Raw genomic sequence first — 24,122 nt, 5'->3', positions numbered from 1 at the left:
CCCAATTTGTTTTGGCTCCAATGGAAATTATTCAAGGTGCTTATAGATATCTTTCATGCTAGGGAATCTAATGACAAAATACGGACTGAGAAATTAAAACAGACTTCTGTAAATGATCAGTTTTTAACAAAGCAAAAGCTCATGGGACTAAGGGCCTTTCTCTTCGGACTTGAGGATAATCTTAGTCAGGTGTTCCTGCTTTTGCACGGATTGCTTGATGGTAAACTGCCAGTGGGATTTCAAGCTGACCATAACTCAGTACTTAGCATTTGGACAGATTAACTTGGAAACCCTGAAGTTAGAGTCTGTCACTCTATCTCCAAGGCACCACTGTGATCCTGACCTCCTTCCTTTTGATGCAGTAATCAAAGAAAACAGAAACTCCAAAGAAAGTTACACCTTTGTCAATCAATTACAACTGGGTTGTTTTTTAAACAGTGAAATGAATAACTGATTTCATTGATTAACTGATCTCAAATGAAAACAATGTTATATTTACGGAGCATTATTGTTTCTGTTATGATTAATTGCTAGAATTTTTTTAAAATTGATTTCACTGCTTTTCATTTCCTGTTTGACTATCTGAGAATTCTTTACTGTAAGCAGCCACGTGGACAGCTTGATGACATAATTACAGCTCCACGGCAAAGAGTTAAACCTCGCATTACAGAAATCATTAGACCTCTCAAGCTTGCTTTCTTCAAGGTCAAGATCAGCTTCACTGATATATCTGCACCACTAAATCCACTTCGCCAAGTCTTTCTTGCTAGCTCAATCTTCATTCTGCGAATGATAAGATGATATCTAGATCCTTTGGCCAAACGTAGCAATGCAAGACACTTTGCTTTCCATTTTGAGATATATACATATAAAATAAGTACAACCTATTATGTTAAAATAGCATCCAACTTCATTTTACTAGGAATATGAAAACTCAGTGCTAAGTCTGTTATACACAAAAAAAACTAAGGTCAACATTTTCTCCCATACATGAGACATTTTAACATTTGTGATCCTCATTAAAGCAGAGTGCACTTCAGCTTGTACTTGACTATTCAAGTTTTGCGACTTCAAAGTTTATTTTGCAATTGCTGAGTTAGGCAAAAAAACGCTGGTTTGTGGACCCACCTAGCTGAATCATCAATATTTACTCTTTAGGGATGATAATGCAGATTAGACCCACCTCAACCATCTGCACAGCACATATAAAGATCCTCATTCATGATGTTAAAGATTCTGACCCCACCATTAAAAGGTGACCCACAGTCCCATGAGGTACAGGAGGCCAGGTAGGATTCTCTGCAAGTGCAAAAGATGTTTGACACCAAATATTTTTTTAAAAAATATTCTATTTTTTCAGCAGATATATATGGGAAGATATAAATTCAATGCTTATCACAAGATGGACTTTAGCTGCTGCTTCTCCTCAATCCTATACATTACCACCCCTTCATTTAGGACAGAAATAATTTCAAGAGTTAACTAATTCTTGCCATAGAACTCTGGTGTTAAAAAAATGGTGACCTCACAACGCTTTTTCCTAAGTGATGCCTTGTGACCTTGATTGGCATACAAAACCTGCAATTCTTTGTGTTGTACTACTGAAGCAGATGAAGTTCTCACTACCGCTGAGGACGAATGCAACTGATATGGTAACAGCATAATCAGTGGCATTTGTCACATACCTCATAAACTGCAACTTATTCATTGGCCCAGAATCTGAGAGCGGTGCACCTCATACTCACTCGCAGAAATTGGATTTTTCTCCTCGCCATTCAAATTGTATTACTTATGCACATCAATTACAGTGTGATTATGTCCAAATGGCACCTGGAAAATTGTGAACATCAGGTCCAAAGACCTCGCTCCTTAAGAAATTAAATTTGAGGATGAGAAAGAAACTGAGTGAATTGAGAGAAGGAAATATGGTAAATCAAAGCCAAATTAGAAGTAGAAAGTAATAAAACAAAAGGAAAAGGGAATAGACTAAGGGAGGAAAAGATAAATATACAAATTTAAATTTAAAGAACAATCCAGAACAACTGGCAATCGACAGAATTAAGACTACACTCATTCCATTAGTGGGTCTTCAAGGTGGAGTGGTAACTCAGGACTGTAACACAGCTCTTATGATATGAGATAATTAGTCCTAAATTTCTGCAAAATTAATTTGTATTAATGGCAAAAATCCAGCAATTTCATAAGAACAGCCTCAAGAGAACTTTTTTTTTTGTTTTGGGTGAGCCGAATTGTAAAGCAGCAGAAATTGTCTCTCAATTTATGGTGAATTAGATCTCATGCCTGATCTCTTTTCACCACAAATTGCTGATGGATTTTATGTGCTACTAATGGTGGGAACTTCTACCTTTTCAAAACTTTGTGGATGAATTGTTTGAGGTTGGCCAACTCACTAAAAGTAACAACATTAATGAATGTAAGTTTTGAGAAGATTTGTAGTTGAGGTTGAGGTTTTGGACGTAGGTTTGCTCGCTGAGCTTGAAAGTTCATTTCCAGACGTTTCGTCATCCTACTAGGTAACATATTCAGTGCGCCTCAGGCGAAGCACTGCTGAAAATTCCTGCTTTCTATTTATATGTTTGGGTTGGTGATATCATTTCCTGTGGTGAAGCCACTTCCTGTCCCTTTTCTCAGGGACAAACAACAAACACATTGAGTTAGAATACCTCCCCCCCACCATCAACCACCCCCTCAGAAAAGGAACAGGAAGTGACTTCACCACAGGAAATAACATCACCATAGGAAATGACATCACCAACCCAAAGAAACCCAAACATATAAATAGAAAGGAGGAATTTTCAGCAGTGCTTCGCCTGAGGCGCACTGAAGACATTACCTAGTAGGGTGACGAAACATCTGGAAATGAACCTTCAAGCTCAGCGAGCAAACCAACATCCACATTAATGAATCCTCAGTAAATTGTGCCTTGGGCTTGTAAATTCAGAATAATTTTATAAAAAATGTATGAATATTAAACAACTTAAAATCATGTGCATTTACAAAGATTTTACATCTATTCTACATGCGTTAAGAAACAAAAACCCTTGCATGTGTATTGAGCACAGGCTTTCCAAAGCAGGGGTTGGGCCCCCCAAGTGGTGCTGCGAGCACTGTGGTAGAATGGATGTTGACTGATTGAACAAATTATGACAGCTGTACATTCCCTCTATAGATTTTACCCCTGATTCTTTCAGTTCTCACTCAAGGATTGTGATGGTGATCATGTGAGTACAATTGAGTGACAGTGGAAGAAATGTTTGGGAAACACTGTTTTAACTTGTAATATGTTACTCACACTTTATTTGACATGGAAGGAATTTTATCAAATGACCTAAACAAACTGAAAATCTGAAGATATTGCAAATTATTCAAGATTAAAAATAGCAAGGTAATATTGATTGTACACAATCTGAAGGGCCGGTACTGCTGCAAACAGACATATTGAGTACGATTAAATTAATGTGAAAAATATGATTTTTGCAATTAAGTAAATCAAGATCCAAAAAGATAAGCCGTTCCTACCTGTGGTACATAAAACAGCTTCCCTCTATCTGGTTTTGTCAAACGTCCTCCAAATAGGGGCCATAACTATGAAAAAAGTAAGTTTAACTTTTCATGTCAGTACTTGGGACAAAACAAATATTTGAACATTCTTTGTAATTTCCTTTACTGTGTCTGCATTTACCTCTCCTAAACAGCGGAAAAGTGAGCTCTTCCCACATCCATTCGGACCACAGACCAGGACATTTGCTCCCGACTTCACCTGAATGAGATTGAGAATGAGAACAAATTTAGAGCACGTATTCTTGATCCAAGGCATTTTTCAAAAACACTTCTTGCATCGTGCATCTTCAAATATAAATTAAACATAACAAACATTTCGCCTTTCTTAAAAAATGTTGAATTGTTTGCTTTATATTTCAGACAATTCTCATCCCAAACAGCAAAATCAAAAAATTGCATGTTGTAAATCATGCAATGTTGAAAAATGCTGACTCAACTGCATTAAGATGCGATCTATATGGACTTCAGTAACACGTTCGATAAGTTTCCACATGGGAGACTGATTAGCAAAGTTAGATCACATGGAATACAGGGAGAACTAGTTATTTGGATACAGAACTGGCATGAAGGTAGGAGACAAAGGATGATGGTGGAGGATTGGAGGCTTGTGACCAGTGGTCTGCCACAAGGATCGATGCCGGGTCCACTGCTTTTTGTCATTTATATAAAGTATTTGGATGCGAACATAGGAAGTATGGCTATTAAGTTTGCAGATGACAGCAAAATTTTGAAGTGTAGTGGATAGCGAAGAAGGTTACCTCAGAGTAAACAGGATCTTGATCACATGGGCTAATGTGCCAAGAAGTAGCAGACAGAGTTTAATTCAGATAAATGTGAGGTGCTGCATTTTGGAAAAGCAAATCAAGCAGGATCTATATACTTAGTGGTAAAATCCTGGGGAATATTGCTGAACAAAGAGACTGTGAAGTGCAGGCTCATAGTTTCTTGAAAGTGGAGTCTCAGGTAGGTAGGATAGTGAACAAGGTGTTTAGTATGCTTTCCTTTATTGGTCAGAGTATTGAGTATAGGAGTTTGGAGGTCATGTTGTGGCTGTACCGGACATTTTGAAATAATGTGTGAAATTCTGGTCTCCCTCCTAGAGGAAGGATGTTGTGAAACTTGAAAGGGTTGGAGGGTTTGAGCTGTAGGAAGAGGCTAAATAGGCAGTGGCTGTTTTCCCTGCAGTGGCAGAGGTTGCAGGGTGACATTGTAGGAGGTTTATAAAATCATGAGGGGTATGAATAGGGTAAATACAAAAAGGTCTTTTCCCTGGGTTGGAGGAGTCCAGAACTAGAGGGCATATGTTTAAGGTAAGAGGGGAAAGATTTAAGAGGGACCTACGAGGCAACTTTTTTCGCAGAGGGTGATGCATGTATAGAATATGCTGTCAGAGGAAGTGGTGGAGGCTAGTACAATTATAACATTTGAAAGACATCTGAATGGTACATGAATGGGAAGGGTTTAGAGGGATATGGGCCAATGTTGGCAAATGGGACTAGATTAAATTAGGATATCTGGTCAGCACGGACAAGTTGGACCAAAGGGTTTGTTTCAGTGCTGTACATTTCTATGGCTCTAAATACTTTATCACCATCAGTCCAATAATCATCACCCTAAAGTCTAGCCTTTTTATCATTATCCTATAGTTCATCAGAATATGTTCCACAATGGAGCACAAAGTTTGCCTACTCTTTCTCTTACTAATCATTCTTAATAATGGTTGCGACTTATAATCCTCTCCCTAAGGGGGAGTCACTCAATATGATATATTTGGTCTTTCCGAAAGAGTTTGACAAAGTCCCACATTACAGACTACTGTGCAAGATTAAAGCGCGTGGGATTGGGGAAGTGTATTGACATGGATAGAAAACTGGTTGGCAGAGAGGAAATGATGTAGGAATGAATGGGTCCTTTTCAAATTGGCAGCCAGTAACTAGTGGGGTGCCACAGGGATCAGTGCTGAGACCTCAGCTATTCATAATATATGTTAATAGTTTGGATGAGGGAACAAATATAAAAACTCAAAGTTTACAAATGATACCACTGTGATGTGGATGCAGAGATCCTTTAGCATGGTCAGGACGGGTTGGGTGAGTGGGCAAATCAATGGTAGATGCTGTATAATTTGGATAAATGTGAAGTTATTCACTTTGGAAGCAAAAAACAAGAAGGCAGATTACTACCTGAATGGCTGTAAATTGGAAGAAGGGAGTCTGCAGCAGGACCTAGGTGTCCTTGTGCACCAGCCAGTAAAAGTGAGCGTGCAAGTGCATGTTGGCCTTTACTGTGAGAGGTTTCAAGTACAGGAGCAAGTACGTGTTGTTATAGTTATACAGGGCCCTCAGTGAGGCTACACCTAGAATATTATGTGCAGTTTTGGCCTCCTTTCCTGAGGAAGGGTGCTCTTGCTCTCTCTCTCTCGAGTACAGTGAAGGTTTACCTGGCTAATTTTGGGGATGGTGGGTCTGACATTTGAGAGGTTGACTAGGGTAGGATTATTTTTGCTGGAGTTCACTCAAACGAGGGGTGAATCTCAGAGAGACATATAAAATTCTAACAGGATAGGGTAGATGCAGGGAGAATGTTCCAGATGGTGGGTATGTCCAGAACCTGCGGTCACAGTCTGAGGATTTGGGTAAACCATTTGGGATAGAGATGAGGAGACACTTCTTCACCTAAAGAGTGGTGAGCCTGTGGAATTCATTACCACAGGAAGAAGTTGATGCCAAACATTGAATGTGTTCAAGAGGTGGCTAGATATTGTACTTGGAACAAATGGGATCAAAGCTATGGGAAGAAAGCAGGATTAGGCTATTGAGTTGAACAATCAGCCTTGACCATACTGAATGGCACAGCATTCTCAAAGTGCTGAATGGCCTCCTCCTGCTCCTATCTTCCATGTTTCTATCCAGTCTACAAATTAGTCTGAAGAATTGGCTTGCATGCAGATTGCAACATAAATTAAGATTCAGATTGGTGGATCTCGCTCCACTGATATTTCCTGTTCTGCTAAATTCATTCATCATTTTCTGTTTTTGTTTCAGTTTTCACAAAGATTTTTATCTACAGAATTGTAGCTTTCATATCAGATTGATACCAGTTCAGCTGGCAAAAACTATTAAATCAAGAGGTATCAACAGTATCAAAGTTCAAGGAAATCTACATAATAGATTTACTCTTTACCTCAAAAGAGAGGTCTGGAATCAAAACATCCCCATTCGGTGTCACCAATGGCACATGTTCAAATCTAAAGAGGAGAAAATTACTTCTATTACTTTTCAATGACATTAGAAAGTAGAGGTTCCAGTGTTGGACTGGAGTGGACAAAGTTAAAAATCAGTGTATTGCATCAGTGTATGACACTATGATCTTTTGCTTTGAATTCTGTGTTCTACGATCCTACTCCACCAGCTACTTGATGAAGGAGCAGCACTAGAAAACAAGAGCAATGGAAACTTTTTCTATTAACCCTTTTCTGCTACATACTTCTATATAATTACAAAAATCTATTTTCAATTATTTTGTTAAAACTTATTATTTATCCATTAGGAAAAAAACTTATAACTGTGAAACGGTTTGCCAAAGAGGTGTCTATAAAAAGATTTCTCTACAAAATCATGCAACAACTGTCAATAATCAACTGAAATGACTGGATAGATTTAGTGAAGTATATAAATTGGTATTATAGCCCACAATTTAAGTATACAGCATTTCACTTACTTGATAACATGATCCATAATAATGATTTCCCCACTCCCAGGTATTAAAGGTTGACTTTTGGAACCTTGATAGGAAAATTACAGATAGAGTATAAATGTGATGACTAAGTACAATATATCTTGCATGTGCATGTTAAAGGCAATAATACATGGCAGAATTTTGACATCTGTAGCTAGCTGGTTTATCAGTTCCATAGTGTTTCGTCCATTTCTGATGCATCAATATTTGTTACGGTTTAGTTCTGCAGGGGCTATAAGCAATTTATTATTTTGCCAAAGAGGTAATTTCTTTACGTGGGAGATTATTCCACTGTGGAAGTGAATCGTCTCCCTTGCTCATGTTCATAAATGTCCAGCAATCACTAGACAGAAATCAATATCGTGCACCAGGTTGCCTTTCTTTCCCCACCCTGAGGAGTAACTAAAACCAGTTAATATTACCCACTAGCTTAATGTTGAAGACAAATTAACTGGTTGTTCTGGCAGAAGGTGAGTAACATGAAATGTTAACTCTGTTTTTCTCTGCTTAAAAGATCTGCCTGGCCTGTGGAGTATTTTCAGCATTTCTGTTATTATTTCAGATTCTCAGTGTCCACAGTATTTTGCCTTTGCAGTATGTGACTGGTGTCCAGGCTAATTTAACATGAGTCAAGGACCAAGAACTAAAAACATATCTATCTTCTATATAACTCAAAATAACAGATTAAAAACCATTTACAGGATAATGTTTGCAATAAAGTTTATGCTCTCCATAATCAAAAATCTCCAAGTGTACTATATTTGTTAGAATACTCACCCTTATCTTGATGGGAAACCATTGTGCGTTCATATTTTCCACTATTTAATTCTTTCAAAACTTGCATTAATTCAGTGATTCGAGCTGTGAAGCTGAATATAAATAATAATTGAAATATCTGCAATGCGATCAAATAATGTATTTATACTCCTTAATAGATTTCTTCCTGCATGCCAAGTACAGTTAGAATCACATAATCTCTATAGTACAGATAGAGGGCATTTGGCCCACTGAGTCTGCACCAGCCCCAACCAGACTCATCCCATAACCCTTCTAATCCACCAAGCTTGCACAGCCCTTGACACTACAGGGCAATTTAACATGGTCAATCCCCCTAACTTGTATCCGAAATAAGGTAGGTGAACTTGCAGCGTGGGTTGGTACCTGGGACTTCGATGTTGTGACTATTACGGAGACATGGCTAGAACAGGGACAGGATTGGCTGTTGCAGGTTCCAGGATTTAAATGTTTTAGTAGGGTCAGAGGTGGGGGTAAAAGAGGGGGAGGTGTGGCATTGCTTGTCAAAGATAGTATTACAGTGGTGGAAAGGACGATGGATGAGGACTTGCCATCTGAGGTAGTTTGGGCTGAGGTTAGGAATAGGAAAGGTGAGGTCACCCTGTTAGGAGTCTTTTACAGGCCTCCTAATAGTCCTAGAATCATTGAAGAAAGGATAGGGAAGGTGATTCAGGAGATGAGTGACAGTAATAGGGTGGTTGTTATGGGGGACTTTAACTTTCCTGATATTGATTGGGAAAGCTATAGCTCAAGTTCGTTAGATGGGTCAGTGTTTGTTCAATGTGTGCAGGAGAGTTTCCTGACACAATATGTAGACAGGCCAACAAGAGGTGAGGCCATACTGGATTTGGTTCTGGGTAACGAACCAGGCCAGGTGTTAGAATTAGAGGTAGGTGAGCACTTTGGGGATAGTGACCATAATTCGGTGATTTTTACTCTCATGATGGAGAGGGATAAGTGTGTACTACAGGGCAAGAGTTATAGCTAGGGTCAGGGAAATTATGATGCGGTGAGGCATGGCTTAGGATGTGTGGCTCGGAAAAGTAGACTCCAAGGCAAGAGTGTAAATGATATGTGGAGCTTGTTCAAGGAACAACTATTGAGTGTCCTTGATAATTATGTACCTGTCAGGCAGGGAGGAAAGGGTCGTGCGAGGGAGCCGTGGTTTAATAAGGAATTGGAATCCCTTGTTAAATGGAAGAGGGCGGCCTATCTCAAGATGAGACGTGAAGGTTCAATTTGGGGCGATTGAGAGTTATAGGGTAGCCAGGAAGGACCTGAAGAGAGAGCTAAGAGCAGCAAGGAGGGGACATGAAAGGTCCTTAGTCGGTAGGATTAGGGAAAACCCCAAGGCTTTCTATAGGTATGTTAGGAATAAAAGAATGACTAGGGTAGGAATAGGTCCAGTCAAGGATAGTAGTGGGAAGTTGCGTGTGGAGGCGGAAGAGATTAGGGAGACACTGAATGAATACTTTTCTTCAGTATTTACTCAGGAACAGGGCATTGTCGTCGATGTGAATACTGAGTCACAAATAAGTAGAATGGATGGCTTTGAGGTATGTAGAGAAGAGGTGTTGGAAATCCTGGAAAAGGTGAAAATAGATAAGTCCCCTGGGCCTGATGGCATTTATCCTAGGATTCTCTGGGAAGCAAGGGAGGAGATTGCAGAGCCATTGGCCTTGATTTTTATGTCCTCTTTGTCTACAGGAGTAGTGCCAGAAGACTGGAGGATAGCAAATGTGGTTCCCTTGTTCAAAAAGGGGAGTAGGGATAACCCTAGTAACTATAGGCCGGTGAGTCTCACTTCTGTTGTGGGCAAAGTCTTAGAGAGAATTGTAAGGGATAGGATTTATGCACATCTGGATAGGAATAATGTGATCAAGGATAGTCAGCATGGTTTTGTGAAGGGCAGGTCGTGCCTCACAAACCTTATTGAATTCTTTGAAAAGGTGACGAAGGAGGTTGATGAGGGGAAAGCGGTAGATGTGGTATATATGGATTTTAGTAAGGCATTTGATAAGGTTCCCCATGGTAGACTACTGCAGAAAATACGGAGATATGGCATTGAGGGTGAGTTGGAGGTTTGGATTAGGAATTGGCTGGATGGAAGAAGACAGAGGGTAGTAGTTGATGGCAAAGTTTCTTCATGGAGTGCCGTCACTAGCGGTGTTCCGCAAGGATCTGTTTTGGGACCATTGCTGTTTGTCATTTTTATAAATGACCTGGAAGAGGGGTTAGAAGGTTGGGTGAGCAAGTTTGCGGATGATACGAAAGTCGGAGGAGTTGTTGACAGTGAGGAAGGATGTGGCAGGTTACAGCAGGATATAGAGAAGCTGCAGAGCTGGGCAGAAAGGTGGCAAATGGAATTCAATGTAGCTAAGTGTGAGGTGATTCACTTTGGGAAGAATAACAAAAAGATGGGGTACTGGGCTAATGGTCGGATACTTGGTAGTGTGGATGAGCAGAGGGATCTTGGTGTCCATGTACACAGATCTCTGAAAGTTGCCACCCAGGTAAATAGTGCGGTGAGGAAGGCATATGGCGTACTGGCTTTTATTGGTAGAGGAATTGAGTTCCGGAGTACTGAGGTCATGATGCAGTTGTATAAGACTCTGGTGCGGCCGCATCTGGAATATTGTGTGCAGTTTTGGTCGCCATACTATAGGAAGGATGTGGAGGCACTGGAACGGGTGCAGAGGAGGTTTACCAGGATGTTGCCTGGTATGGAAGGAAGATCGTATGAGGAAAGACTGAGACACTTGGGGTTGTTTTCATTGGAGAAAAGAAGGTTTAGGGGTGACTTGATTGAGGTGTACAAGATGATTAGGGGGTTAGATAGGGTTGACAGTGTGAACCTTTTCCCGCGTATGGAGTCGGGTATTACAAGGGGGCATAGCTTTAAATTAAGGGGGGGGTAGATATAGGACTGAAGTTAGGGGTAGGTTCTTCACTCAGCGAGTCGTAAGTTCATGGAATGCCCTGCCAGTAGCAGTGGTGGACTCTCCCTCTTTATGGGCATTTAAGCGGGCATTGGATAGGTATATGGAGGATAGTGGGTTAGTATAGGTTAGGTGGGCTTGGATCGGCGCAACATCGAGGGCCAAAGGGCCTGTACTGCGCTGTATTCTTCTAAGTTCTAACTTCCACATCTTTGGACTGTGGAGGAAACCAGCGGAAACCCATGCACACACAGAGAACATGCAAACTCCAGTCACCTAAAGCTTGAACTGAACCCAGGCATTGCGAGGCAGCAGTGTTAATCTCTGTGCCATTATATTTGAAATGGAGCAGTCAAACCAGATCCTAGTTGAGGAATCTGTTAAATGGGTTTTTTACTACGACCTACTGTAAGCCAATTTTCATTCCACTGTTAGGAGTGGGCAGCATAATGACTGTGCTCAACTAGAAAGGCTTATGCCCAAAATGTCGACTCTTCTGCTTCTCAGATGCTGCGTGACCTACTGTGCTTTTCCAGCGCCACAATTTTCAACTCAGAATGGCGTATCCAACATTAGGTATCATACTACATTTGGACAATATTTGGCAAATAATTTCGACTGCACTAAGAATTACACTGGAAACAAATTTGTGTTAATCAGTTAGGTTTACAATGCAATTCATTTGTTCATGCTAGAAGCTACATTTATACAGACAAAGGGCCCTGCACTTTGTAGACAAAAGGAATATGGAGTCATAGAGGTGTACAGCATGGAAACAGACCCTTCGGAGCAACCCGTCCATGCCGACCAGATATCCCAACCCAATCTAGTCCCACCTGCCAGCAACCGGCCCATATCCCTCCAAACCCTTCCTATTCATATACCCATCCAAATGCCTCTTAAATGCTGCAATTGTACCAGCCTCCACCACTTCCTCTGGCAGCTCATTCCAAGCACGTATCATCCTCTGCGTGAAAAAGTTGCCCCGTAGGTCTCTTTTATATCTTTCCCTTCTCACCCTAAACCTATGCCCTCTAGTTCTGGACTCCACAACCCCAGGGAAAAGACTCTGCCAACTTACCCTATCCATGCCCCTCATAATTTTGTAAACCTCTATAAGATCACCCCTCAGCCTCCGACGCTCCAGGGAAAACAGCCCCAGCTTATTCAACCTCTCCCCACAGCTCAAATCCTCCAACCCTGGCAACATCCTTGTAAATCTTTTCTATGTTCATACATTGCACCTTTGTCACTGAGGAAAGGCTATGCTGCATCCCATGACAACACTGAGCAGAGTCAACTAGCCTGTTTGTAATTTAATCAGTTTACTATAATAGTGAACGTGTCCTGCTTTATGATTGTTGTTTGCTTTCTAAAGTTGATTTTCTTGTGGTTTAGGCTTGATGAGTGTAAGAATGCTTCAATTTTATGCCTCTTTTTAGCAATTTTTCATATATTTCTATTCAGCAAGAGCACAAAGGCAGAAGAGTAATAAACAGTGTAGAATACAGAGCAGCCATAAATCCAAATGAAAATGTAAACAAGTCTCAAAGAACCAATTGGCTAACTTGGTTTCCAAAAACATAAAGATTCATTGAAAAAATGTATTATACATCAAAATATTGTTTGATAGAATGTGTTCTCTTGCTACTATGCATGGTTTTTTCTGAAAGCAAAGCAATTTTGAATCAATTTTGATCTTGATTGACAGGAATAAGAAAAACCTTAAAATAAGATCTCACCCAGACAATCTCGTCATCTCACGTCCAGCCAGCACAATTCTACCAAGTGCCTGAGACATTCTCAGTAACATACGACCACTTTGATAGTAGTCCTAAGAAAAAAGCAAGACTGTAAGACATAGGAGCAGAAACTAGGCCATTCAGCCCATCAAGTCTGCTATGCCATTCAATCATGGCTGGTTTCTCAACCCCATTCTGTCATTTTCTCCATATAACTCTCGATCCCCTTCTCACTCAAGAACCTACCCTATCTCAGTCTTAAATATAGTCAATGACCCGGCCTCCACAGCCTTCTGTGGCTATGATTTCCATAGACTCACTACTCTCTGGCTGAAGAAATTTCTCCTTATCTCCGTTCTTTATGTACTTTAAGGCTATGCCCTCAGGTCCTAGTCTCTCCTACTAACGGAAACATCTTTCCAAAGTTTACTCTGTCCGGGCTCTTAAGTATTCTGTATGTTTCAATTAGATCCCCCCACTCATCCTTCTAAACTCCCAGAGTCCTCAAATGTTCCTCAAATGTTAAGCTTTTCATTCCAGGAACCATTCTCGTGAACCTCCTCTGAACACGCTCCAGGGACAGCACATCCTTCCTGAGATATGCGGCCCAAACCTGCAAACAATACTCCAAATGAGGTCTGACCAGAACCTTATAGAGCTTCAGGAGTACATCCTGGCTTTTATATTCAAGTCGTCTCAAAATAAATGCCATCATTGCATTTGCCTTCCTAACTATTGACTCAACCTGCAAGTTTACCTACACAGAATCCCACTTCAGACTCTTGAATTTTCTCCCCATTTAGAAAATAGTCCATGCCTCTATTCTTCCTGCTACGTGCATGACCTTACACTTTCCACACAGTACTCCATCTGCCATTTCTTTGCCTACTCTCCTAACCTGCCCAAATCCTTCTGCAGCCTCCCTACCTCCTCAACGTTACCTGTCCCTCTACCTATCTTTATGTCGTCTGCAAACTTAGCCAGAATGCTCTCTGTTTCTTCATCGAGATCATTAATGTATAAAGTGTAAAGATGCTGTCCCAACTCTGAGCTTTGCGGAACATCACTAATCACAGGCTGCCATCCTGAGAAGGACCCTTTTATCTCCACTCTCTGCTTTCTGCCAGACAGCCAAGCTTCTATCCATGCTAGCATCTTGCTCTGACATCATGGGCCCTAATCTTACCGTAGCCTCCTGTGTGGCATCTTGTCAAAGGCCTTCTTGAAATCCATGTAGATAACATCCATTGGCTCTATTTTACTATACACTTTCAAGTATTCAGACATCTCATCCTTCACAATGGATTCCAGGATCTTACCCACGACTGAGGTTAGGCTAACTGGTCTGTAATGTTCCATCTTCTGCCTTATTCCATTTTTAAATAGGGATGCCATGTTTGCAATTTTCGAGCCCACTGGGACCCTCCTGGATTCTAGCGATTCCTGAAAGATCAGCACTAATGCCTCCATTATCTCTTCAGCTATCTCTCTTAGAACTCTGGGGTGTAGTCCATCTGGTCCAAGTGATTTATCCAACTTCAGGTCATTCAGTTTTTCTAGTACCTTGTCCTTGGTGATGGCCTCCATATTCAGCTCTGCCCCTCAATCTCTTGGAAGTAATTATTCAGTTCCGTAGCCATTTCTTTGTTCCCCACTGCTATCTCTCCAGCAGCCCAATTTATAATTTTGCCCCTCTTTTGCTCTTTACATATCCAAAGAAACTCTCACAGTCCTCCTTTATAATACTGGATAGCTTAATCTTTAATCTTCTCCCTCTTTATTTTTTTTGTTGCCCTCTGTTAATTTTTGTAAGCTTCCCAATCCTCTGGTTTCCCACTGCCCTTCACCATATTATATGCTTTTGCTTTTATGCTATGCCTGACTTTCCTATTCAGCCATGGTTGCCTCATCCTTCTTGTACTTTCCCTTCAGGATGAATCTTTGTGTTGTCTCCTGAATTACTCCCACAAACTCCTGCCATTGCTGTACCACTCTTTTTCCTGATAGACTCCTTTCCCTGTCAATTCTACCCAGCTTCTCCCTCATGCCTCTGTAATTGCCTTTATTCAGCTGAAATACCATTACTTCTGATTCTATCTCCTTCCTCTCAAATTGCAGAGTAAATTCAATCATATTATGATCATTGTCTCCTAACAGTTCCTTCACCTTGAGCTCCCTTATCAAATCTGCGTAGACATTCCACAAATTCCTTTTCTTGCAATCCACTACTAACTTGATTTTCCCAATTCACCTGCACATTGAAATCCCCTCATGATCACTGTAATTTTGCATTTCCAACACAACTTCTCTTCTCCTAGTGTATCTTGCATGCCAGCTCCTGACTACTATTTAGAGGCCTGTACATAACTGCAACCATAGTTTTTTCATCTTTGCGGTTCCTCAATTCTATCCACACAGATTCTACACCATCTGACCCTACTTTCTTTTTTACTAATAAGGCAACCCCACCCCTTCTGCCCACCTAGGATTTATATCCTTGAATATCCAGCTCCCAATCCTGATCCCCTTGCAGCCACGTTTCTATGATGCCTACCACATCATACCTGCCATTTTTGATCTGTGCCATAAGCTCGCTTATCTTATTCCTTATACAGCATGCATTCAGATATAATGCCTTCAGCTCTGTATTAACCGTTCCTCTTCTCATTGTCATTCATTTGTCCAGAGTGCTCAAACTTTGATTGCTAACCTTTTCTATGCACTCTGTTGTGTTTGTGTCTGTGCTGGAGATTTTAATAACCTCTCCCCGAGTTCTGCATTCTTATCTCCTCCTTTAATTCGGGTTTTCTAATTTTCCCTATAACTGAGCACCAAAGCTCCAACTGCTCCAACCACTCCTCCCCCCACCCCCTCCCCTCACCCCCAACCCCTAAAATTCAAACTTATTTCTCCCACACCAATCTTTGAGCCAGGCTTAATCTTATTGACCCTGTACCAATTAGCATGTGGATCAGGTAATAATTCAGAAATTATCACGTTTTCGGTTCTGCTTTTCAATTTAGCTCCAAATTGTTCATACTCCCTTACCAAAACCTCTGCCCTAATTTTATCTATGTCATTAGTCCCTACATGGACCATAACCACTGGATCTTTACTCTCCTACTCCAACCACCTTGCAGCCTAGATAAGATATCCCGAACCCGAACAATAGGCAGGCAACACAACCTTTGGGACTCTTTGATCCTGGTCACAGAGAACAGTGTCTATGCTTCTAAATATACCAGGCCCAATCAACTTTAAAAAGAAAAATTGAATTTTACCTTGATCAGACTGAAATGAAAAATAAACTGTCTTTTTTCATATTTACAAGCAATAAATTGCTCCCTTTTGCACTAATATGCAGTGGAGAACACCTAATCAACATTTACCTCCAACAGTTCAGCGTGATTACTTTGCAGATGGCGAGGGTGAGAAAGGTTCAAGAAAGGTCGGCTTACAACCAGATAACCAACAACAGTAGCAAGATCTGTAATGGATTTTAAAACATAGCACTTTAGAAAGCCTGATCAATGCAGCAAGGAAATAGACTTTGTAAACAAATGGCAACACACTTTCTCAATTAAATATTTCTAAAGAGGAATATCTGAGAATATCTTAACAAGGTAAACTTGTATCTTTATATATCTATTATTTCCTAGTTAAAAACTTGAAAAGGAAATAAAACAAAGAACAAATACAAAATGGTGGGAAGGGTTTGAGAGTTTAAAACTATGCCATAGATTGCAAAATATTTCTTATAGTCCATGTGGTGGATTCTTGGCCTGGTGTAGCAAAGTCTTGGAAACCTAGCACTTTGTGAGGCAACTTTATACATTTTTCCCTGTATGCCTGTACTTTTGTACTTGAGTACATGTGATGATAAAATCGAAATCAAAATGTTCAAGCTTGGCATTATATGCCCAAAACGTCAATTCTCCTGTTCCTTGGATGCTACCTGACCTGCTGCGCTTTTCCAGCAACACATTTTCAGTTCTGATCTCCAGCATCTGCAGCCCTCACTTTCTCCATTAAGTTAGGATAGCATGTGTCCCCCTAAACTGTTTAAAATTATAATTCCTTTTTGGATAACCATTTCTCTAAACAATACTCTATATAGTGACATCCTCTGGGACTCTGAAAGCAAAATCTAATATCCTTTCTGCATAGAATTGAATTCAAAATCTGCTCTCTTTTGCAAGCAATAGGAAATAAAAATAAGTAGAAGACTTTTTTTTTAAAAGTAGCATAAAATAAACTATTAATCTGGCTATTTACAGCAATTAAAATTAAAATTTAATAGGAAGTGTTTAGAGAGATATAAGAACAAAATTAAATCTATGGTATTGAATGACATAGCGTCGGATGATGTGGAGTCTGTGTGGGTGGAATTGAGGAACCACAAAGGCAAAAAAAACATAATTGGAGTTGTGTATAGACCTCCTAACAGTGGTCAGGACCAGGGACGCAACATGTACCGGGAAATAGAGAAGGCATGTCAGAAAGGCCAGGTTACATTGATCATGGGAGACTTCAATAGGCAGGTGGACTGGGTAAATAATGTTGTTAGTGGATCTAAAGAAAGGGAATTCATGGATTGCTTACAGGATGGCTTTTTGGAACAGCTTGTCATGGAGCCCACAAGAGAGCAGGCTATTCTGGACCTAGTGCTTTGCAATGAACCAGACTCAATAAAAGATCTTAAAGTAAGGGAACCCTTAGGAAGTAGCGACCATAATATGATAGAGTTCAGTCTGGAGTTTGAAAGGGAGAAGGCAAAATCGGATGTAATGATGTTATAGTTGAATAAAGGTAATTATGAGGGCATGAGATAGGAACTGACTAAAATAGACTGGAAGCAGAGGCTAACCGGGAAGACAGTAGAGCAAAAATGGCAGTAGTTTGTAGGTATAATTGAGAACACTGTACAGAGGTTCATTCCCAAGAAAAGAAAGATTAACCAGGGAGGGATTAGACAACCTTGGCTGACAAAGGAAGTCAGGAAATGTATTAAAGAAAAAGAGAGATCCTATAAAGTGGCTAAGAACAGTGGGAAATCAGAAGATTGGGAAGGATACAAAAGCAAACAGAGGATAACAAAGAGTGTAATAAGAAAGGAGAGGATCAAATATGAAGGTAGACTAGCCAGTAATATTAGAAATAATAGTAAAAGTTTCTTTCAGTACATAAGAAACAAACGACAGGCAAAAGTAGACATTGGGCCACTTCAAACTGATGCAGGAAGCCTAGTGATGGGAGATAAGGAAATAGCAGGAGAACTTAACAAGTACTTTGCGTCAGTATTCACAGTGGAAGACATGAGTAATATCCCAAAAATTAAAGGGTGTCACGGGGCTGAGTTGAGTATGGTTGCCATTACGAAAGAGATAGTGCTAGAAAAGTTAAAAAGTCTTAAAATTGATAAATCTCCTGGCCCCGATGGGATACACCCTAGAGTTCTGAGAGAGGTGGCTGAGGAAATAGCAGAGGCATTAGTTGAGATCTTTCAAGAGTCACTGGAGTCAGGAAAGGTCCCGGATGATTGGAAGATGGCTGTTGTAACCCCCTTGTTCAAGAAAGGATCAAGGCAAAAGATGGTAAATTATAGGCCAATCAGCTTAACCTCGGTTGTTGGTAAAATTCTAGAATCCATCATTAAGGATGAAGTTTCTAAATTCTTGGAAGAGCAGAGTCTGATTAGAACAAGTCAACATGGATTTAGTAAAGGGAGGTCATGCCTGACAAACCTGTTGGAATTTTTTGAAGAGGTAACAAGTAGGTTAGACCAGGGAAACCCAGTGGATGTGGTCTATCTAGACTTTCAAAAGGCCTTTGATAAGGTGCCACACGGGAGGCTGCTGAGCAAGGTGAGGGCCCATGGTGTTTGAGGTGAGCTGCTGGAATGGATTGAGGATTGGCTGTCTAACAGAAGGCAGAGAGTTGGGATAAAAGGTTCTTTTTCAGAATGGCAGCCGGTGACGAGCGGTGTCCCGCAGGGTTCGGTGCTGGGGCCACAGCTGTTCGCATTATATATAAATGATCTGGATGAAGGGACTGGGCCATTCTAGCGAAGTTTGCCGATGATACAAAGTTAGGTGGACAGGCAGGTAGTACTGAGGAAGTGGAGAGGCTACAGAAGGATCTAGACAGGTTGGGAGAGTGGTCCAGGAAATGGCTGATGGAATTTAACGTGAGCAAGTGCGAGGTCTTGCACTTTGGCAAAAAGAATAAAAGCATAGACTACTTTCTAAATGGTGAGAAAATTAATAAAGCCAAAGCACAAAGGGATCTGGGAGTGCTAGTCGAGGATTCTCTAAAGGTAAACATGCAGGTTGAGTCCGTGATTAAGAAAGCGAATGCAATGTTGTCTCTTATCTCAAGAGGGTTGGAATATAAAAGCAGAGATGTACTACTAAGACTTTATAAAGCTCTGGTTAGGCCCCATTTAGAGTACTGTGTCCAGTTTTGGTCCCCACACCTCAGGAAGGACATACTGGCACTGGAACGTGTCCAGCGGAGATTCACACGGATGATCCCTGGAATGACAGGTCTAACATATGAGGAACGGCTGAGGATACTGGGATTGTATTCGTTGGAGTTTAGAAGATTAAGGGGAGACTTAATAGAGACGTACAAAATAATACATGGCTTGGAAAAGGTGGATGCTAGGAAATAGTTTCAGTTAGACGAGGAGACTAGGACCCGTGGACACAGCCTTAGAATTAGAGGGGGTCATTTCAGAACAGAAATGCGGAGACATTTCTTCAGCCAGAGAGTGGTAGGCCTGTGGAATTCATTGCCACAGAGTGCAGTGGAAGCCGGGACGCTAAATGTCTTCAAGGCCGAGATTGATAGATTCTTGTTGTCTAGAGGAATTAAGGGCTACGGGGAGAACGCTGGTAAGTGGAGCTGAAATGCGCATCAGCCATGATTGAATGGCGGAGTGGACTCGATGGGCCGAATGGCCTTACTTCCACTCCTATGTCTTATGGTCTTAAGCCAAATGCTGGCAAATGGGACGAGATTAACTTAGGATATCACAACTGTAATGAGAAAACCATTACGTTCTCTGGTCTTTTATGTCTATCCATCAAACTCTCTAGCCAAACAAACTAGCTTACAAAACTGGTCATATTCTCAACTCCCAAATACAAGTATCCTCTAACTGTGCTATTTGCATCAACCATATCAATAAAATGATTTATATGGAGCCCTAAACATAATAAAACATTCCAAAACGTATTCCACACAGGCAGCATAACACTATATATGACACAACTGGATGTAGGTTTGCTCGCCAAGTTACAAGTTTTCAGACGTTTCGTCACCATACTAGGTAACATCATCAGTGATCCTCTGGATGAAACCCTGGTGACATGGCACACTTTCCATTTATGTGTTTGGGTTTACTTGAGTTGGTGATGTCATTTCCTGTGATCAGTCAGACTACTCAGACCTCTTGGCATCATGGTAGCCCACAAACCCACCAACACACTAAAACAGCAGCTAATGAACTTGAAAGACTCTTATATAGATATCAAGCAAAACTAATGTAATTTATAAAATACCTTGCAAGAACTGTAACAAACACTACATTGGACAAACAGACAGAAAACTAGCCACCCAGGATACATGAACATAAACTAGCCACAAAAAGACATGACCCTCTCTCACTAGTATCTTTAAATGCAGATGAGGAAGGACATCACTTCGACTGGGACAATACATCCATCCTAGGACAAGCCAAACAGAGACATGCATGAGAATTCCTAGAAGCATGGCATTTCAACTGGAACGCTATCAGCAAACATTGACTTGGATCCCATTTACCACCTCCCGAGAAAAAGAGCAGGAAATTACGTCACCAAAGGAAATGACATCACCAACTCAAGGAATCTCAAACACAGGAATAGAAAGCGGGCCACACCACCAGTGCTTCATCCAAAGACTTACTGATGATGTTACCTAGCATGGTATGAAGTGTCTGAAATCGAACCTTCCAGCTTAGCAAGCAGTCCTACATCCAGAACCTCAACCTGAGCTACACATCTTCTCAAAGCTTGCTATATATGACACTGACACACAGATGATATTAAGCAAGATGATCAGACCTTTGATGAAAGGTGAAAGGGGAGGTCAAGAGGCAGAGAGATTTAGGGAAGGAATGTGCGAGCTTGGGAGGTCAAGGCAACTGAAAGTGTGATCAAAGGGGGAGTGATTCAAACCAGATATGTCTAAGGGACCATTATTAGAGCAAAAATATTTCCAAGAATATTAAATCTGAAAGAGATTACTTCGACAGAGACGGAGCAGACTATGGAGGAATTTGAAAATTGAGGATGAACATTTTAAAATTGATGTAGAATCATGGAATCCCTAAAGTGTGGAATCAGGCCCTTCGGCCCAATATGTCCACACCTACACTCCGAAGAGCAACCCACCCAGACCCACTTCCCCAACCTTCTATTTACCCCTGACTAATGCACCAAATCTATACATCCCTGAAAACCATGGGCAATTTAGCATGGCCAATTCACCTGACCTGCCAACTTTGGACCGTGGGAAGATACTGAAGCACTCAGAGGAAACCCACGCAGACCACGGGGAGAATGTGTAAACTCCACACAGACAGAGAAACTTTTGTATCATGTAGTATTGGATGTCAGATAAGCAGTCTGACAATTTAGACATAATGCAAAGGCCAAGACAAGTGATAGTGCAGTAAAGTTGCATGTTAGTAAGAATGACATCGCCAAATGGCAGCATACAGATGAGAGAAAGGAGGCAGCCAAAGACAAATCCTTGGGGAAAACAGAGATGACGTGCAGGAATGGAAATTCAAGTTTGCAATCAGATTCGAATGAGCTTGGGAAGAATCGAAGTATAATTTGGTATTCTGCAAAATGAACTTAGATTCAGATATAAATCTGGGTACAACTTCTGGAATCAAGGCCCTTCACAGTTTTCGTTAATTATAGACAGTGCACAGCACAATGTTCATTTAACAGTGTGTACATTGGCTTGTCATTTTGTGATTGTCTAGCTCTAGATTAGATTCATTAACTAAGGTGTAAACAACAAAATAAAAACAAGTAATCAAATTAGATGGGAAGGGAAGTGGTAAGGAAGACGGAAGCTGTCTGAAGAGTCAAAGTCATTGGGCAAAAAGCTTTGCACATGGAGTATAATGTTGGGGCTATGCGCTTTGGCAGGAAGAATAGAGGAACTAAATATTATTTAAATGAATAAAAGTTGTAGAAAGCTGTAACAGTGTAGGAATTGGAACTCATTACATATAAGCCTCAAAACGTTACATGTATTAGGGAAGGCAAATGGAACAGTCATTTATTTCAAAAGGAATGTAAAAATAGGGAAGTCTTGCTATAACTATAATCAGATCACACCAAAGCTACTGTGACCAGTTTTGGTGTCTTTATTAAGATAAGGCATTTTGGCACTGTAAGCGGACCTGATAAGGTTCACTGGATTGATCTCAGTTATGGAAAAGTTTTCTCATGAGAAGTTGAGCAAGTTAGACCTGTATTTACTGCCTCAAAGGTAGGATACTACCACTGCAAATACTGAGTGGCTGAACAATACCGGAGAGTCAACCTTGACTTTTCTCATCATTGGCTTTGAGTTTTTAAATTTCTACATAGCAGACTGGTGCAATAACTACAAGTTAATTAAGTAGAAGGTGTTTCAAGTTTTGAAGCAGCATTCAGCTTTTCTGCAGATTTTTCTGCATTATTAGGACAGTTATTATAACGAATGAAAACATAATTTTAACCATACATATTACTTACATTTGGCAATTATACTGTCCACAAATCCCATAGTGAAGCGGAAAACAATGAAATTGTGCAGGTGATCGACCTATTGAGAAAAAACGTAAAAGATTTGTCTTAGAAATAGAATAATGCAACTAAGTGAGTCAGGATAAATGTAAAAATACAGATAATTAAACTTGCACATAACGTGAGGATGACTTAAAAATTAAATGTTTTGTATGAGTTGCATAAATTTAAGTATAACTACTGTGGGGAATGAATGCGTTGAGGAATACAAACAATAGTGTAACTGCCAGCAAGAATATCATGTCCAGGTCGTTTTGCTATAACGCAAGTTTCGTTAATATGAATTCGCTACAACATGATTGATGAATTGGAGACACTGTTTCTAAAGTTCAAATTTTTAAAGCATGTATTGATTATAAGGCCAGTCCGACCCCATTAGTTTAAATGGTGCTGATATTACATGATTTTCTTAGAACAGGGGATTGCATGAGAACGAAACTATCGTGCTATAGCAGAACCAACTGTATACCTTTTAGGAACACAAATGTCTGTTATAGCATGGTTCAATAAACTGCAAATTTGCTTATTCAGCAGGGGCCTCATGACTCCCAAAGAGGTCAATCAACACAGTCCAGCTATGATGCAATTTCACTTTTTGGATCCTGACATATGTGTTATAATGGAGTTACATTAAAGTGAGCTTGAGGAATAAATGCTCTACTTATTAAGAATTTTATGAAAACAAAAAAATATTTATTAGGCAAATTCAACAGTGATCACTGCTGTCTTATGTGTATTATCTAGCAGCCAACCAAATCCAAGGCAACTATCAATCCTGCGCACTGAGTCCTGACATTCGTTTGCCACACTTTGGCACATTCTCTTCTTGCTTATTGCCTCGAGAGCTGAATTCTGTCCATTTGTTGAACAGACACTCTCATCTCTAAGCATCTATGAAGCAGCTCAACCCCTTGTTAGGCCAGCACTTTACAAGTCAGCCGGATTTGAGAAGGGTGGTGGATGAACAATCAGACATGTTGGTCCCTCTCACACATGGAGAGGCCCAAAACCAATCATGTTAGGTTTATCACTCAATATGTCTCTATTCTTTGTTCTGTTAACACTTCACATTGAAAATGAAGAGTCCTCTCCAGGATGCAAGCCGAGGCCAAGTTTCTGGAGACCCTGGGCAGTGCCAACGTCAGAGTCCCCATCTTGTCCTCCCTGACTGAGTCCTTTGATGAGATCCACTTCTAGCATTCTGCGATAAGGTAACATTTACAAAACACTGAGTTCCAAGTGTAGTTATGTGGCAACATTTAATTCTGTCCTTCAACAGGCAAGTTTTTTGATAGGTAACTCAACAGTATAAGGGTCATTGAAAAGCAGGCCTGTGGAGAGTTTAGTTAGAAACAGGGTGAGACATATTTGGCATTTTGATTTTTAGTTGAGCTGTAGGGAAAAAGTCAAGAGCAATTGATTAGTTCTGTGTAATCAGGACTCAGGAGTAATCCTAGGAAGCTGAGAAAGCT

At 40.5% G+C, this 24,122-nt stretch overlaps 1 protein-coding gene across 1 annotated transcript in view; it reads right to left on the bottom strand.

The window, feature by feature from the left end:
* The window catches only part of abcd3a (ATP binding cassette subfamily D member 3a), a 121,351-nt gene that overhangs the window by 35,993 nt on the left and 61,236 nt on the right, over window positions 1-24,122 (bottom strand). The window contains exons 11-18 of the mRNA XM_043698846.2: window positions 22,600-22,669; window positions 16,186-16,283; window positions 12,797-12,888; window positions 8,098-8,189; window positions 7,303-7,366; window positions 6,766-6,829; window positions 3,704-3,781; window positions 3,541-3,606 (exon numbers count right to left, since the gene is read on the bottom strand). Coding sequence (XP_043554781.2) covers window positions 3,541-3,606; window positions 3,704-3,781; window positions 6,766-6,829; window positions 7,303-7,366; window positions 8,098-8,189; window positions 12,797-12,888; window positions 16,186-16,283; window positions 22,600-22,669 — 624 coding nt within the window. The remainder of the gene's footprint in view (window positions 1-3,540; window positions 3,607-3,703; window positions 3,782-6,765; window positions 6,830-7,302; window positions 7,367-8,097; window positions 8,190-12,796; window positions 12,889-16,185; window positions 16,284-22,599; window positions 22,670-24,122) is intronic.

This window comes from Chiloscyllium plagiosum, unplaced genomic scaffold (genome assembly GCF_037043375.1).
Source record: "Chiloscyllium plagiosum isolate Xiang-an unplaced genomic scaffold, Cpla_swu_hap1 HiC_scaffold_9, whole genome shotgun sequence".
NCBI lineage: Eukaryota > Metazoa > Chordata > Chondrichthyes > Orectolobiformes > Hemiscylliidae > Chiloscyllium > Chiloscyllium plagiosum.
Note: the sequence above shows the minus strand (reverse complement) of the source record. Positions and strands in the feature narration are given on the sequence as shown.